Raw genomic sequence first — 17754 nt, forward strand, 5'->3', positions numbered from 1 at the left:
CTGTACCTGTGTAATCCCTAAATCAGACACGATAGCCTAGGGAATCAACATGCTTTGGCCCATAGAGTCTCTTTATCTCAAATCAGAACCATTTTTGAACTTTGTTCTATGTGCTTTGCATGAACACATTGGGGGAACACAAGGCGAGTATTATACAATAATAATAATTCAAGCATAATGAAATTGATGACGCAGACTATAGAGATTTCTCTGGTGCAGTGAGACAGTATGGCGCTTGGCTCACGGTCTGTTCCTATAGCCTCACGGTAATTAGCCTGCACCATTTGGCCTCCCTACTTCTGTAAGGTTCAGTAGACATGACCTATACACAGAAATAACAGCTTTTCTCCACATGGTGTTGTCAGATTCAACCTTGCACCTGTTCATGTACGCCAGCGAATTAGTATGTGAAGAGGCTCTGTATTCTTCATCCCTCTTCCCTATTGCTGTGACCCAGTGCAGGCCTGTAACCCTGGGACACTGGGTAACTGTACCGGCATTAAAATAGCAAACAGTGGGAACAAAGCATGTTATGAGATTCACTAGTTTCACGTCTCCCAGGTTGAAGCTATAAATAGCCTTTCACACTGGAATAGAGTTTTCCCCAGCGATGCGGACGAAAGCTAGAGGAACAGCTGCGTTAAAGCCAAGTCCTGTTAGATCAGTGGAGTCAGATGGGCATGTTCCTGTCTCACGCTCCTGTCTTTTCTTTCTGTCTTTCCTCTCTGTCTCCCTGTTCTCTCACTTTCACTTCCCATTTGTCTTGCTCCTAATCTGTCTCACTGTCTGTCTTTCACCCACTTGTTTATCTCCTTGTCTTGCAGGATCTTTGTCCTTCTGTCACTGTCTCCCCCCTCTATGTCTGTCCTGTGTTTGCTCAGTTTTCCTGTCTCTCTTGATGTCTTTTAATTTGCGTCTCTGTCATTATCTCTGCCCCCTGCTTCCTTTATTGTTCTGTCATTCTGTCTTCGTGCCTCCCTCTGACTCTGTTTGACTGGGTGTCCTTCTTCTCTTCCCTCATAGTCTCTCTCTCTCTCTCTCTTTGTCCCCACCCTGTAGATTTCTCTGTCAGTTCCTCTCTTTGTCTTCCTTCCTGTGTCATGTTTTATCTGTCGCTCTCTTGCTCATTATTGCCAGGCCTCCCCTGTGTACTCCGTTAATTGGTACAATCCTAATATTAACAGTGTTCATCTGTCTTGTTATAAAAAGCTTTATTGAAGAGGGAAGATGAACTACATACATTTTAAATAGAAAATTGAAGATGTTACTTCAACTTGTTTCCTATTATTGACTATAAGGTCTCTAATTTTCTACATGTTTTTTGAACTGTAGAAGATACTGCTCAGTTCTGTATCACTCAAGATATTTGTATTTATGTAGGTGGAAGAGAGAGACAAACAGTTCAAAAACAGGACACTACTAGAGTGAACAACAATCAACTTTCATAATTTGCAATTTAAAGTTATAACAAATTCCTGGTTGATTTGGATAAGACAATGGTGGTTACTGGTGGCAATGCAGTATAATGCTACAGTAAACACTCTTCGAGCAGCTACTCCTTCTTTTAAAATAGATAAGTCAGTCCATAATCATTTCCACCACAATGCGCATGTTGCGAGTAGTTTTTCACACAACAGCCGGGTACAGTAAGGGCTGACTACTTTGCTGAGAAGTTGGAGGTGGACCGCCTGCTGCCTGCAGTTCATCGAACAGCTCACACTCTGTTCGTTCTGGTTCCGTTACTTCCTTTGAGGTTTTAAAACTGATCTGCTGACCAGAAAACTAAAAATGTTCGTGACGAATACGCTTTATTTCCTGAGACTGCTACATAATCTGTGTTTTGCCAGTTGAACTAGCATTGGTATGAAAATGTTTGGTTTGCATTAGCATTAACTTAATCACATACGGCTGTGGGAGACTCAACAGTGAACAGTGATGTCAGTGAGATAATATTTAAAATGAACAAGAACACTATTCAATGACATATTTGTTTTAAAGGAACAGTGTCTTTGGGATTTAGTGGTGAGGTTCGGGGGTACAGTGCTATTTGTTGAAATAGCGGCTATGCATGAGCCCACACGGGCACACATGGTTCAGTTTTAGCTTTTTCTAGAATTATATAACTACTACAGACAATAGTCAATAAGTTATATTTACATCACTTTAATTTGAAGTCAACAATATAATTGTGCTTTTTTGAACGTATATTGTGGATTCTCATCTCATCTAAAGTGCGAGTGTCCGATTTCCATCACAACAGGTTCCTGCAAATGTTTCACAGTAAAGCCTTGTTAAGAAATGGGTTTTTGTCTGCTGAAATGTTCGATAGCATTTAATTTGAAATGAGTTTGCATTAACTCGTAATGCAGTAATTTTAACAGGGCAAACAGTAGCTGATGAAAATGAGGCTTTGAGTCAATGTCGTTAATCAAACAATAGACCTTAAATGTCAAGATGACACTTTGACTATTCCATTTGTTTTGGCTCTCTTGCGTGACATATGCTTTTGATTGGATGTTTAAGCAATTAAAACATTTAAATGAATTTCAACCGGATCAAGAGAACTGTCACTGTCATTTCGGTTCGCTCCGGCAGCATAACACCTGTGATGAGGTTGCAGATTAGAGATCCCATTCTGGGCTATTATAGAAACACTGCGGTGCAACATGGCAGGCTGCGTGGAAGAGGACCCACTCCTTATGTAGATATGAAGGGCTCATTCAAAGGCAACAATAACACAACGATTCTTAGTTTCAGACGATTATACACTAATGAAAACATAATTGTGATTTTTTTGTTTTTGTTTTTCCTTCTCAGCTGACAGATCACCCTAAATCCTACACACCGCTCCCTTAAGTCTTTCATCATATTGTGTCGACCCTTTTTTGAGTTTTGTTATAAACACATTTACTGACTCCTGCTGCTCCCTCTATGCCGGTCTCTCGCTCCGCATGTTTCCCTCTCAGTTTGACATCACAGATGTATATATAGCCAGCAGATGGATTCTCCCATAACATTCTGCTTCAGTGCCTTTCTCTCCCTCAGCTTTGGTTACCGCCGGCCACTCAAATGAACTAGAAGAAATTCTTTGTTTACATGATCTCTTCTGATCTGCCAAGCCATCAGTTTGTGACTACATCTATTAATCATGTTCACACACACACACACACACACACACACACACACACACACACACACACACACACACACACACACACACACACACACACACAGTAAAACATTACTGAATGTGTTCCTTTAGTCTTTGCGTTCACGTGTGAAAGCTGCTATTCCCAGATTAAACTGGCATCCATGGAGGTTTTCATACAGAGTACATTATCTGAAGAAATTGTGAGCTGAAACATTCAGCCTACTAAATGCCGTGCATGTCAATTCTGGATCCTGGGTGTCAGTTCTGACAATGCAGTCATATTGTGTCACTTCCTGTTGCTAACGTACCGTGCGCTGCTGCTGTTCACGGATTTATTTTAGCTCATCAATCTTAGTTATTCAACAATACATCTCGCTGTACAGCGACCAGTTTCGAATTGTAACACACACTTGCTAAATTACTTGCTAATTTTATACTTAATGTGCTATTTCAGGTCTGCCAGCTCCTTGTCTCGCTTGCTCGGCGTGTCCGATGTTTACTTTTTGCTCGGCCTCCTTTAGTGATAATTGTATTTGCTTTAAATGTGTTCTTTTTGCAGCATTAGTGGCGAAGCTCACTGAATTAACAGCACAGCGTCACGCCACGGAAAACAACCCATGAGCTGCAGTAGCTGGTCAGGCCCAGTAGCTGTCGTGGGCAGACCTGACGTAGCCAATGTTTGCATGGCCCTCAACAGAAACTTGCAATCACCGATTGATGCTGGTTTTGTTGGAGATTTCTTGCTGTTAAAAAGGGAGATCCATCCCACTGTTGCCAAATGGTGCTCATGTGGGAGTTGTTGAATTGTTGGGTTTCTCTCTATAAAATTCAGGTCTTGAGTTTCTTATGGAAAACGTCTTGGGATGACTTTCGTTGTGAATAAATATTTAAACATCTAAATAAAACTGAATTGGAAAATACAGCAGATGGTGGTAAAGTACAATATTGACAAAACATATGCTAATTTAGAAATACAATGACTGAGTATCAGATACTATATTCATCTCCACCTGGGGATAGTGGTTTAGGGGAGAACTGGCAAAACAACTGACGTGTGAGGCCTTGGCTAGGCACAAGAGTACTTTGACATCAATCTAATAGTTTTTTAAATGTATCCAGAATATATTGTAGTTGCAGGTGGACGATTGGCCTTGGCAGAGGTTGGTGCTCTCTGAATGCCCTTCTGTTTTGTAAAATGAAATGTGAAATTTATGTCAAACTAATATGCTGTTTGTATTTTTCAAAGTCCAATTCATGCAGATATCGTTGTTTGATGTGTGTGTGTGTGTGTGTGTGTGTGTGTGTGTGTGTGTGTGTGTGTGTGTGTGTGTGTGTGTGTGTGTTGTAGCCCTAGAAAACTGTCAGTCAGCAGTATTTACCACAAAACTGCTGTGACAGGACAGATGTCTGACGGCATTTACGGTATGCTTGAAAACAAATCTGGAGGAAACAGTAGCAAGGAGAGCCCGAACTGTGAGTTACCATGAGACGGGTTTGCATGACACACGTAGTGCTAGTGTGATGTGGGTTGCTCCTACCGTGGTATACAGTATGTGTGCAACGTGAGGTTCATGGCGTCTCGCAGGTAACTGATGGCCACAGACATTCTCTGGGGTGCTGTCGAACAGGCACACAGCGAGTCAGAGTGAAACCTTAGACATCCTTGTGCACGGTGACCCGCATGCAGACACACTTTGCTGAGAATTTGCTGCATGTGACAAGCGAGACGCATGCTGGCTACATAGTCAAGAGAGTACTGAAGGATGATGGATGGGTGGCGGTGGGCGACTGGGAGTTTAAGAGGAGACGCAATCTTAGTCATGCAGCCTGCACATTCGGTTGGATGTGCATATTTAACTATTTACAGTTTACCAAATCCTGCAGCTTCCGCCCAGCAGGATCACGCGTACTGGAAGGTTTTGTGACAGGAGCTTGAACTTGATATGAGTTTGAAATGCAGTTGTTGTTTATGTAAATGTATATTTTTTTATGTGGTAATCTTATTATGTAGTAATCTTAACATTTGAAATTCTAAGATAAATGAAAAGATTAAGAAATAATTGGTTAAATTGGTTAAAAGACTAAGATAGCTTGATTAAAGTCTGATCAAAAAGCTAACTGCAGTCACAGCACTCATCTTAAGCTAGAAATTAAACACAGGTTGTTGGAGTGCAAAGTAATTCACATCTATCACAGCAAACACACCACTTAAATTTGCACTAAGATATATCTAAATCAGGCTTTCTTCCTCATTCACTTTTTTTGTTGCCAAATAATATTCTCACCTTCTCTGTGTGGTGGTTGATAGATTTGTGTCCCACACACACGCGCGCGCGCACACACACACATACACACACACACACACACACACACACACACACACACACACACACACTTTTAAATTAAATTTTACCAGTAATGTTGCTATTATTTATGATCAAGCACTGATTTTGAGTGACTTAAACAAAACGAAATGCTTCAAATTACACTCATGATTGTTTTTTAAAAGTTTTCGAGTCTCTCAATACTAAGCCATTAATGCGTATATAAAGAGTAAGAAACTGAATTATCCACTGTAGTACTTACAGGCCCAACGGCAGGAGCACATAACGATCTGATAACTAAGTCTGGCTTTTTTAGGTCCAGTTTATTGGCATTGTTATGGGGTTGGAATGAAATTAGGAAAATGGCAGCTGTGTCCATCCCGTATCATTATCAAATGTAATCCAATTTGACCAGACAATCCTCTTGAAATGGACAGAGCACTCTCTTGGGCTCATCTGTAATAGCATTGCTCTTTAGCCCCTGCAGAAACACTCAAAATTGTAATCTGGTTTTGTTTTTGTGTTGTCTGTGGGCACATATTGGTCACCCCCAGTGGTCTTTCTTTATTGGCCCATACAATTCCTTGAATTGAAATGTGTCACGTGTAAAAACAAAAACAAACCCAAAATGGTTTTGATTTGCGTCATCGTTTTCAGTTGTTATGGGGGGGGGGGGGGTCATGCAAACAAACTGCTGTCATTTGACATGAACGAAACTGGGGAAACAAATTTCACTCTGTTGACATAGCACATAATCTGCCTTAATGGCTACTTGTCAGACGCCAGTGAGAGGAGGGACATTGTAAAATGTGTTCCAAGGCCTACATGTGTACCCTACGGTAACATGAGCCTGTCTCCTTGGAATGGACCAATGGGCCGCTGTCAAGTTCTTGCAATTCCAGGGATTCTCTGTGGACACCATATGCGAGGCCTTACCCTAAGGTTTTATGAGGCCGAGGGTGAAACACAAATCTTTACTCTGCGTCTTTGCACACATGCGTGTGTAGCGCGTGTAACCGGAGGATTTTTGTTGCCTCAAAGGACGGGGTAGCTGAGTGCCTTGTGTCAAATCAGGAGTGAGTGAATGGCTTGAGAGGAACAGCTGCATAGAGTGACTGTGTCACTCAGTCGGATACAAGAAGGAAGATGAAAAGGCCTGCATGAGATCGACAGTCTTACAATTTCTACCTCCGTCCCTGAGGAGTAACTGACTTAAAGAGCCATATGTGCAAAGCAAGTGGAGCGACAACATATACATTCTGTCGTTATCTAACTCGTACACTCATTTCAACACATGTAGTGTATACCACATGGATGTCATCATGGCATGATGGCTGCAGTGACAGTGCCTTTTCCCCTTCAGAGGTTTGCAGCGTGTCATGAATGTAGACGTACATAAGCTCACGAGTACACAAGCCTTAGACTTACAAACAAAAAAAAACAAACTGGGGCGGTCTAAGGGGTCTTGCCCACAGCCAACAATGTTTTTCTATCTCTTTTGCTCAGTTTCTTTACACAGATCATTATGTTTTTTTCTTCTAGGAGGTTCAGAAGGTGAACAACCCCGCCAACAATCCGGCAGCAGACGGGACAGTAAAGGGTACCGATGAGAAGGAGGAGGTACCAGCCAGCGAAGTAGGATGGATGACTTCAGTCAAAGACTGGGCCGGTGTCATGATATCCGCTCAGACACTCACTGGCAGAGTACTGGTAAGTTTTCTCACTTCAAGTGGAGACGAATTATGGTGTTTTGTCAAACACCAAGTCCAGACACAAATCCATGAGCCCTTTTTGGACACTAAATCATTTGGACAACCCACAATTAGATAAGTGCAGCACTTTAGTCTTTCCTCAGGCAAATTGACCATACAACTGGTGTTCACACCCAAATTGGCTTTCAGATGAATCCACTGTGTAATCCCCAGCCATGTACACATTTACTCACCTGTTTTTAACGGGTCCCACCGGAGACATAATGTAGGGCAATTAATTTGATCCCTACAGAAGCTAGCGGATGCAGGCTATTTGGCTGGCACGGGCCAGCCTTTTCTGTGCAGCGATGGCCTTTGTGCATCACGCCGTAGCTCACTGCTGCGCCTCTGCCAGGTCAACTGATGACCGTGTTTATTTGTTTGCGTGGGTGTGCACATGCACACCCATATGTACGTGACGGGGATTTATTTTTCGAGTCGAAAAAGTAGCATATGTGGTGTGCACGAATGTGCAGCAGGTTAGATGCTGTCACTGCGGCTTATCTCTTGGTATGAATTACAGTGCCTTTTCCCTGCTGACCCTCCTTTTTGTTTCATCCCTCATTCTGCCCCCAGAATTTCTCCTGTACTTTACAGCTTTTTGACAAATCCTGATGTATCTACATTAGTCTAATGAACTTGTATACATGTGTGATGCCATGCTGATATTTAGCTTGTTCCTATATTGCTTGACTTTTCATAATCCAATACAGTCACTTTGATTCTGTTTACTAATGGTCACGAAGCAAAGCAGTTCTAGTTTCATTGTGTGTAGTTTTCACTTACTTGGATACATATTCCAAAAGAAATGATTGTAAAAAGGACACAGTTTCAGGTGTGTACAAACAAAACTTAAAATGTAATTCAACCTCATCCTCTTCTGCCCTGTGCTGCTTTGTACAACTGCACAGCTTTACTAAAATGCATAATTAAAAAGAAAAACTGACTTTCCACCAGAAGCACTTCTGATGTGCTCCTCCTCTCAGTTTACTAAGATGTCTGCCACTTAGCTCCACTGTACAGCAGAGAGTTGGCTATGAGCTGCTTGTAACTGCTAGCCTAATTTTAGTTGCTGCATAAATTATAGAAAGACATCATAATGTCTGCTTAGAATTGGGGCCCATTCATTTGTCTGGCATGAAAATGATGTTGTGTGAAATGACTCTGTATCTTCGCTGTGTTGTAATGTTTGCATTGAGGTAATATATTTACTGTCTCTGCATCAGCTGCTCTTCAACGCGAACATTTAACTTTAAAGACAGATTGCAACTGATACGAAATTTGGGGCTTGTGCCAGAAGATGGGTACAGTGTCTGCCAATTTACTCATTCACTGTATCCGTTACCTTTGTAGATAGAAAAATCCAATGAAACATTTTGTTTTTATTAATTACTTCTTTGTTGTCTGGCTTTCCTTTTATGTCTTAACTTGCATCAGATCAGAGTATTAAGAGTTGGCCTGTTTTGCGCAGACATCCACTGTGCATCTGTGGACTGAATGGAGCAGCAGTGGGAGTACGGAGAGAGAGAGAGAGGGATCCAAACTAAAATACACTGTCATTGTTAATGTTTGCTGGAATGTGACAGTTTCCTCACGCCTGGTGAGAATAGCTAGGACTTGAGAAGGATTCGGGCCTTTCATGGCGAAGCAGATGAATAATCCTGAAGGGAGCTGTCAATTTACTAAATGAGCCTCTCTTTCATCACTTCCCCACTCACACAGCTCTGCTGGCATGGCCACAGCTCCCTCTCCCTTTCATCTTCTGCTCTGACTGAGTGCTCCCAATCTGCCCTGTATGTATATTTGTTTGTGTGAGGGAGAAAAGAAAAGAAAAGGAAGAAAACATGTAAAGAGTAACGGCATCTGAGAGACAGATGGGCAGATGAAGTGTAAAACAGAGTAGTTGTGACAGTCGGGAAGAAATAAGGCAGTGGTTGCTTTAAAAGGGGTTTCTAAGTGTAGAGATATCCCAGCGTATCACCTACTGTGATTTGTGCCACTTCTGGTGAGGCTGATAATTCTGCCTGGCAGGCTGTGTTTGCTTACGTGTTCACTCTAATGATATGCAGCACAATACTGTATGTACTCATGAGTGCTCCGTGAAGGTGAATGACTATCTCTTCATGTGGGTGGAATAGCACATTTGTGGGTGCATGTATGCCAGCATTTCTCGACATATACAGTACATGCACGATAGCTTGTGTGTGCCTGTGTGTGTGTGTGTGTGTGTGTGTGTGTGTGTGTGTGTGGGTGGGGAGGTGATTTCGTAGGGCTCTTGCTCTCCCATCAGTGCTTCACTGCAGATCAAAATTGCGATGAGTATCCGTGTACACAGAACCTGGCTGGTAACCGTAGCAACTGCTGTGTAGTGGCGCTCAGTCATCTGACATTAGGGGGCCGTCTGCATGGGCAGAGCAGAGCAGAAATAACATACATACACACGCACACGCACCACACACACACACACACACACACACACACACACACACACACACACACACACACACACGCACACAGGTGGGTTTGTATCTGGATGCAGGCTCCGTTCTATCCAGTTGGAGGAGAGACAAAAGCAGACCGAGACAGATTGTCTCCGGTAGGCAGAACACCTCCATCCAAGGTTCATTTGTTTTCCTTGAAGACTTCACTGTTAGTGAAAGATAAGGCTTAATCAATTGCCAGGCAAAACTAAATCCACCCATTATGTATGATGTATGGAGTCCCCTGTTTTGTTTTCCCATGCAACCCGGTCTCCTAGAAATTATGTTCCTATAAAATTAAATTGAGAAAATCTGTTTTGAAGGAAATACAAACGGACTACATTTTCTTTCAAAATAGTGAGGAAACAATATTCATTAATGTGTGTCTGAATATGGAAGTCATAAATACATGAATGTATTGATATATTTGATCACGTTATGTGTGGGCACTTAGCCCTTGGTTAAGGTAAAGGAAATATCGTGGTCTTGGTGAATTCACAATAAGTCCTCGGTGCCTTTACCTACTTTGACTTAGTTTTGACACATGCCGGACCAAGGTCTGAACCAAGGTTCATGTTTTTGTTCCACCGTAAACCTTTGATCCAGTTCATTTTGGTTTTCCATTGCAAAGTTGCGAGAGCACTTAAACCAAACCATGGTTCAGTTTGATCCGGACTGAGACAACCTCTTTTGGTCAGACCAAATTTTGGTTCTTTTGTCCAGACTGTGATCCAGCTCCTTTCGCATCTGCTATTTAGGGTTCAGACAGAACTAAGTAGGTGTGAAAAGACCCTTACATTTATTCAAAACCAGTCTTCCCGTAACCCCACCAAAGTGGTTTTGATGCCTGACCCTATCCACAATTTTTTATACGCCCGCTATCCACTCCTAAATTTCATAAATGTGGTGCGACGATGATTTATAACAAAACGTTGCCTCTCTACAATGTAATGCTAAGAGACAGGATTGCTCCAACGCTGTGTTGAATCTTCAGTGTGTTATTGGTGCCTAATGACTTTACTAAACTACTTTGCTTTTAATGAACATTTATCCACCCACACTGCATAGACATTAGTACCAAACGTGCTGCATGAGAAACAGATCATTCTGGTTATTAGCAACCCTATTTTGAAGAAATCCCATAGTTGAGCCATCGACTGTGCAGAAAGATATTTTGGGTGATGACGTTGAGCATGCTGACAAAATGCAACAGGGCACAAAGAGAGAGAGAGTTTGTGTGTGTATGTTTGTGTGAAAATTGATGTCGACATCGTTATGCCATCCGTGATTTCAAAAGACAAAGGTGCTGATAATACATTGTTCCCTCGGACTAGTGACGTGTCAAAGTCAGCTATTCACGTATACCCATATATCCACTTTGTCACCTCATGTGCCTCATAAAATACTGAGAGAAATGACAGCATGTTGCTCCTCTATGTGGGCCTTATGCATTTTGTTTCACCCACCTTTACAATATCTTATCAATTACTGACTGCCTGATTCACACGACCTGTCTCCAGTATAGTTGTCAGTTGACACAAAGGAAACAACAGAATGGGATGAGCTTCACATAACATGTTGTCTCTGCTGGTAATGCAGCCATCACAATTCAAAAAGAGGAAATCAAGAAGACAAGAAAAACACAACATTTGTAATCAGTTCTAAATGTATCAAAATGGTTTTGAACGAACCGTGATTGATTGTTGGGTGAAAAAGTAAAGTCTGTGGCAATTTATGCAGAGCAGGAAGCAACTAAATGACCAAATAGCAGCTGCAGTTTAAGACTGATTTGTCTTTTTGAGCCCCGCGAGACAGCTCTCCACACAAAACACACTGCGTGTGGATAGGTGAAAAGGAGAGAACCTCTGGTCTGGCACTGGATAGCTCATCAGTTTCTTGACAACCGTATCACCCCAGTTGTTTGGTCGAAAGACCTCATTAAGCGCTCAAGGGCACAATGTCCGAGGGAGCGACTACTTGGACAGCTGCAAATATGAATTGGCTGAAAATATGTGCTGCATAATCACAGCATGTCATGTAATTGATTCCCGCATTAATACTATAGTAACAACGTATGTAATCCCATAAAAAAAAAACAGCAAGGATTATAACCTCTAAATGTAGATATTCGCCCTATCTCATGGTGCAGTGGATTTGCACGGCATGGTGGGTCCAGAAATAGGTCATTCCCGCCATCTTTCTTAATGGGATCTTGGGTGGCAACCAGGGACCATCTGTTCACATGGCCCGCTCCCTAAAGCCTATGGTCATCCCTCTGCCTTCCCATCCGCCCACACACTGTATGGTGTTCTGTATATTGACCCCTATCATCAGCAAATACAACACATCTGTCTCTCTTTATAGTACAGTGACAGCCCATGCGTTATAACTGCTGTTATAACAAATCCAACAATCCAGCAATTGTGCCTCTGATAGGAAGCATCGTTTCCTTTCTCACACTTTCTCCCTCTGTATACCTTTGACTGTTATTACCCCTCTCTTATCTCCTTATGTGTGAACAGTTGCTTACAGTGTGTGTGTGTGTGTGTGTGTGTGTGTGTGTGTGTGTGTGTGTGTGTGTCTTGGCAGGGAGCAAGGTGAGATTGTGCAGACAGAGTGTGTAAGGATACTGTGAGCGCGCTCCATTGTGTTTCCATCCTGTTGTGGAGAAAATAAGTGTTCCCTCACACTCCCCATGATTGCCTTCACTTCCTGCGCAGAGAACAGCTGTCATTCACAGTGTTCTACTTTCTAGACTGGGATTGTTTATGTTATGTGTGTGTGTTTACCTCTATGTATGAGTATATTTTTGTAGTGACAGTCCTTTGGGCTTGCATAAGCATATTTGTGTTTTTTTTATTTTTTTATACAGCAGCCTCTGGGTACAGAGTCTGTTTGCATCCCTGAGTTTACCCATGAACGTATGCGTGTGACTGATGTGCGTTTGCCTGAGTAGATACAGTATGTCTCACTGTGCTGTGTGTGCGTGTGCGCGTGTGCGTGTGCGTGTGTGCGTGTGTGTGTGTGCGTGTGTGTGTGTATGTGTGTGTGTGTGCGGGCATGTTAGGATGATTTCTCGTGTAATCCATGTCTGCGTGTGTCTGTTTTGGCTGACTAATTATGCTTTCCTGTTGAGTGTGTGGAACTAATTTATTGCAGTCAGTAAACTCTTCAGCATGGATACAGCTGTCAACGCAGCACCATCTCATACATTGTGCTCCTCCATGACAACATCCTCAACCCTGTGCATAAAACTATCAGGCAGCATATGTCTCCTCAGATGCATTCATTAGGATAAGGGATTCTGTCTATTATATTGCGTGATTGCAAGCATGAGGATTTTACAAGATAATTTTTTTTCCCGATACATCCAGTATGTATTACTGCTAGAAAAGCTCAATGACAACAAGCAAACACATTTGCCCCTCCCCCCGCCACACACACACACACACACACACACACACACACACACACACACACACACACACACACACACACACACACACACACACACAGACATGTATGCCTACTATGAACTAAGGCTGATCTGTACACCTCAAATCAGTCTGTCAGTCTTTTAATTACCCTGTTGAGTTATTACATACCTTTTCCCCTTACGTTGATAGTGTGTTTTTGTAATCCCTTTTTATATTTACTTTATATCCAGTTATATTTACTTTAGAATGTGATAAAGGTTGGATCGATGAAATGAAGGACTTCCACCCAGGAGATCGATGTTTGAGTCCTGTTCGTGTCCTGTGTGTAAACAAAAGTCTACTTTTTACTTTTTTAAAGTAACATAAATTAGTTGATCTATGTAACATTTTTGTTATATGTTTCCTTCGCGTAACCAAGTAGTTTTGGTGCCGAAACCGAACGAAACTGCAACCATATCACAATGTGAATGACTATTACTATTGCTACCATGACGACGAAAGTCCAGTACTGTCCAATGGTCATTCGAGGGTGGCTCAAAAAGTTCAGATACGGCTCCTGATGCAAACAAATGGTGCAGCACAATGATGTACATGGAGCAGAGAGAACCAACCGTCTTTGTGAGTAAGTATTCCAACTGTCATCATTTGATCAACACCACTGCCAGAGTTGGTCAAGTTTTTGTCGTAACTGGTCTGGCGCATCTGCAATTACTTCACGCACCTGAAACTTAAGCAGAGAGCACACATTGAAGTTTGTGCCAAATTATTGGGGAACAGAAAGAAGTAGCATTGAGCCAGATCCGTTGATTACAGATGGTGGCAAGCGGCGATTGTTGTAGACGCGTTGTAAACATTTTCAAAGTGCTGTGACTGGGCACATTTTTATGTTGGAGAACCAGAGTTTCATTGGGACACAGTTCAGGTCATTTGCACCAAATGTTTTCCCTCAGATGCCTCAGAACATCACAACAATACCTGGTGTTGACAGTCCGACCCTGGGGGACAAATTCAAGGTGCACAGCCGCGGGAATTTCAGAGAAAACCCACCTGGTTGCGTGCCTGACCTGATGTGCCTTTCACGGTTTGACGTTCTGCCTCTCTTGAAACTGAATGTCATTCAAAACAGCTCGCCCTGCTCATTGCTTCATTGACGTTGCATATCAAGGGTCTCTGTTGACGATTTCCAGAGTTTCACACAAAATTATACAGGCGCTCTCTGGTCATGTCCATGGATAAATTGCAGATGGACCTGGACCACTGCTCCCAAAACCATGTGTAACTCAGCAGTCTCTGAACTTTTTGATCCACCCTCATATAAGTCATTGAAATCGGCCTCTTCAACTGACCAGTAGGTTTATTTTGCCCCTAAAGGCCCATATATTTGGGACAGATGTGTGACGATAACCACCTATTCAATAGTCTAATAACAGTCAAACTGGGTGTCTTCTTCGTCACTCAGAAAAGATCATCATCTTCAAATTCCACCCTTTTCTCACGATCAGAAATACACATAGTCATGCAGTGGCTGTGCCTGTCTGAGAAAGCGTCTGTCACATAGATGTGAGAAATAAACAATCAATAGCCACAGAGACCATCTCTCCAGAAACCATCACACACAGTTCACAAACAAATTGGGCTGTAAATTAATAGCAGTGGACACGGACAAATGTTTCATCTCTTTTCCTCATCTGGTGACATGAGGTTTTTTTTCGGCAGTGTGTTCCTCCATAATGAAACTCAATTTCCGAGCTAGTCCACTTCTATTCCCTTAACTCAAACTGTGTGCCCTCTAAAACCTTCAGGCCATCTCCTTGCCTCCTTCCCATTTCTCCCAGCTGTTGAGTTTTGCTCGCTGCATAGCTTACTCATTTATCATTTGCCATAATTTATCAGTTCACTCGATGGCAATCCAATCACCATTGACTTAAATCCTCTGAATGGTGATGAATGGCTGTTTATGCTGGAGGGTCCACAATGGACAAGCACTGCAGCAGAGAGAGGGAGGTGGAGGGAGCAGAAAGAAAAAGAGATGGGTGTGGCATCAGCCAAAGTCTCAATGCGGAACTAGAAATACAACAATGGAGGAACTGCGGGGACAGAGCAGGAATGAAAATGATTTGAGAGAAAAATTACTTATTTCAAAATATGAAAAAATAATAAGATTAAGATTTCATGACGGCTGCAGTGAGAGAATGATGGGTCTGACCATGCATACAAATGCTTCTTAGCAATGACAGTGATCAGTGATTCTTAAACCATACAATTGGCATGATGTAAGTATTGGTTGAGTCTTTTGTCCAGACTCAAATCTCAACAGCAACTGGATTTGTTGCCATAAAATGTTATATAGACATTTATGGTTTCCAGAAGATGAATCCCCATGGCTTTTGGGGGTGTGTCAGTTTGATTGAAATGCCAATGATGCAGTCAGGTTTCCACTATCGGGTGGTGAGGCGTAGTGTCGTCGGGTTCCCCATCAGATCAAGTTAGATCCACTCTTCCCCAGCTCGTCCAAATATGGTCACTTCTGGCTCTAAAACAGCAAGACGGTGGCAGCCAAAATGTCAAACCTGAGCCTTCAGAAACGAATGGGTAATGTTCCTGAGGTGTATATTTCTGTTATTTAATGACATGTCCTGCATTAATTAATGAATTAATCGTAATGAAACCTTGAAGCGTTCTACGGGAAGAATTGTAGTATTTTGGTGATCCTGCAACATTTCTTTCAGCAGCATCATCATTTTCAAATTTGCCCAAAACCTTCATTGACCACCCTGTGCTCTACCTCCAAAATGAATGAAGTACTTTGTTTTGTGCTGTAATAACCAAATGCTGGCATGCGAACACCTCAAACTAACCTTGAAAAAAAAACCGCTTAACATCAGCATGTTTATTACTGTCATTGTGAGCATGTTTGTCTTTAGCTCAAAGCACAAATATAGAGTGTGCTAGCACGTCTGTAGACCCAGTCAAAGCTATTCTATTTTAGTTTTTACTTTGTTGTTATTTTAGCCTAATTCTGGCTGGAGTGAAGAAGATAAATATCTGATCCTTCAGCCTTTTAGGTGTACAGTGTTTAAGACGGCAAAACAATAATCACTTCAGCATGTGTGCAGTAAAAACGATGTGTTATTCTTGTAGGTATTTTTGCAGATAGGAGATGTTATCGGAGCCCGTGTTTGATTTAGTGCGACATGTTGCTGGAATTTAGTTGTGGTTCAGAATTTGCTCTCATACCATGGCCACAGGTCAGCTGTGTGGAGTCAGACCTGCTGGCTTGGTTTTTCTGGGCTGCCGCCACATAAGTAACATAAGCCATGCACGGGGGAGTGCAGGACGAGGTGGAGGGGAGGGATGAGAGAGAAAGCAGAGTGTCATGGGCGGAAAGAAAGGCAACAGGGAGCCCTGCTATCATGCTGCATGGTTTCAGACTGTAGAAATTCACACGCTGCTTTCTCACTTTTGAAGCAAACATAGTGCTGCACATCTAAGCATGCATATACTGTATACAGACACGGTGTACCATAATTATATTATCCATTCCATTTCAAATTATGTTCAATCAATTATGTTTAAAAGGTACACCAGGGCTTAAAAAAAAAAATGCAGTTTGTTTCACATCCTTCACAGCATGTCGTGTAGTAGTTGTTGAATTTCTCCCTCTGTGACGACTTTATCTATCAGCCTTCCACCGCTTTTAAATGTGGAGAACACAAGGGAGAGTTTTATAACTCTGAAATGGTTGGTCTCAATTTGTCCTCATGAATGATTCTCCCTCCAGCCCCCCCTTTAGGGAGTAACTCTAACATACTTTGTGGGATGACTCATCATTGCTCATTTTTTGTCTCTCCCCCATCTATTAGCCCATCCATTTTCCACCTGCGCCTCTGTTGCTAAAGAGCCAATGACCTAGACCCGTCTCGTCTCGCTGCAGCCCCCGTCCTCTTTGTCTGTCCCACCTTCCCTCAAAGTGTTTGGCAGAGGAAAAGGTCAAGAGAGCAGACACAGAAGTGATATTTCACGTATAGCCGGCTACCCAGCCTTTTCCTTATTAGATCAAATTCGCCTGTGACTTACAAGGCAATATTTCTGAGACAATGTGGCGACAGTACGCATTCATTTGTTTCCTTGAGTCTGGGCGAGGAGTCAGCACATTCATTCTAAAAATATTCACAAATCAAATCATGCCCCTCTAACTAAAATGTATGAAGTAACACGTTCAAGTATTGTGTTTTGCAGGGTGTTTCATGAAAGTGCTTTAGAGGGAGCAGCTCTGGTGGCATTGCCCTTGAAGGATGTCGTGAGAAAATCCAAAATCACTTAGCTAATTGCAACAAACCCACCCTAGCTTTTAAACAAGTAGCCCATGCTATTAGAAAATTAAAATATTGCCTTCCTTGAGTCTCAAGCAAGTGACCGCAGTGACAATATTCTGTTTACTTTTTACAATGCGATTATCAATTGCTCTATGCTGAAACCTCAGGCCGAGGAGTGATAGGATATTCAGAGGCGAGATTGCATTTAAAGTCACAAATGCATTAGACTGCAGGCTAGAGACAGACGGATGGTCTGACTGACGGACGGATAGGGGGCACACAGTCATAGCAAACA

General features: G+C 42.3%; 1 protein-coding gene across 16 annotated transcripts in view; it reads left to right on the plus strand.

Annotated features, from left to right (window-relative positions):
• The window catches only part of kcnma1a (potassium large conductance calcium-activated channel, subfamily M, alpha member 1a), a 143885-nt gene that overhangs the window by 29879 nt on the left and 96252 nt on the right, over positions 1–17754 (plus strand). For all 16 annotated transcript variants that reach the window (XM_069139916.1, XM_069139917.1, XM_069139905.1 and 13 more), the window contains exon 2: positions 7018–7185. In XM_069139916.1, coding sequence (XP_068996017.1) covers positions 7018–7185 — 168 coding nt within the window. The remainder of the gene's footprint in view (positions 1–7017; positions 7186–17754) is intronic.

Source organism: Embiotoca jacksoni, unplaced genomic scaffold (assembly GCF_022577435.1).
Source record: "Embiotoca jacksoni isolate LCO1_2020_lvr unplaced genomic scaffold, fEmbJac1.0.p SCAF_87, whole genome shotgun sequence".
In the NCBI taxonomy this organism is placed as follows: Eukaryota; Metazoa; Chordata; class Actinopteri; family Embiotocidae; genus Embiotoca; species Embiotoca jacksoni.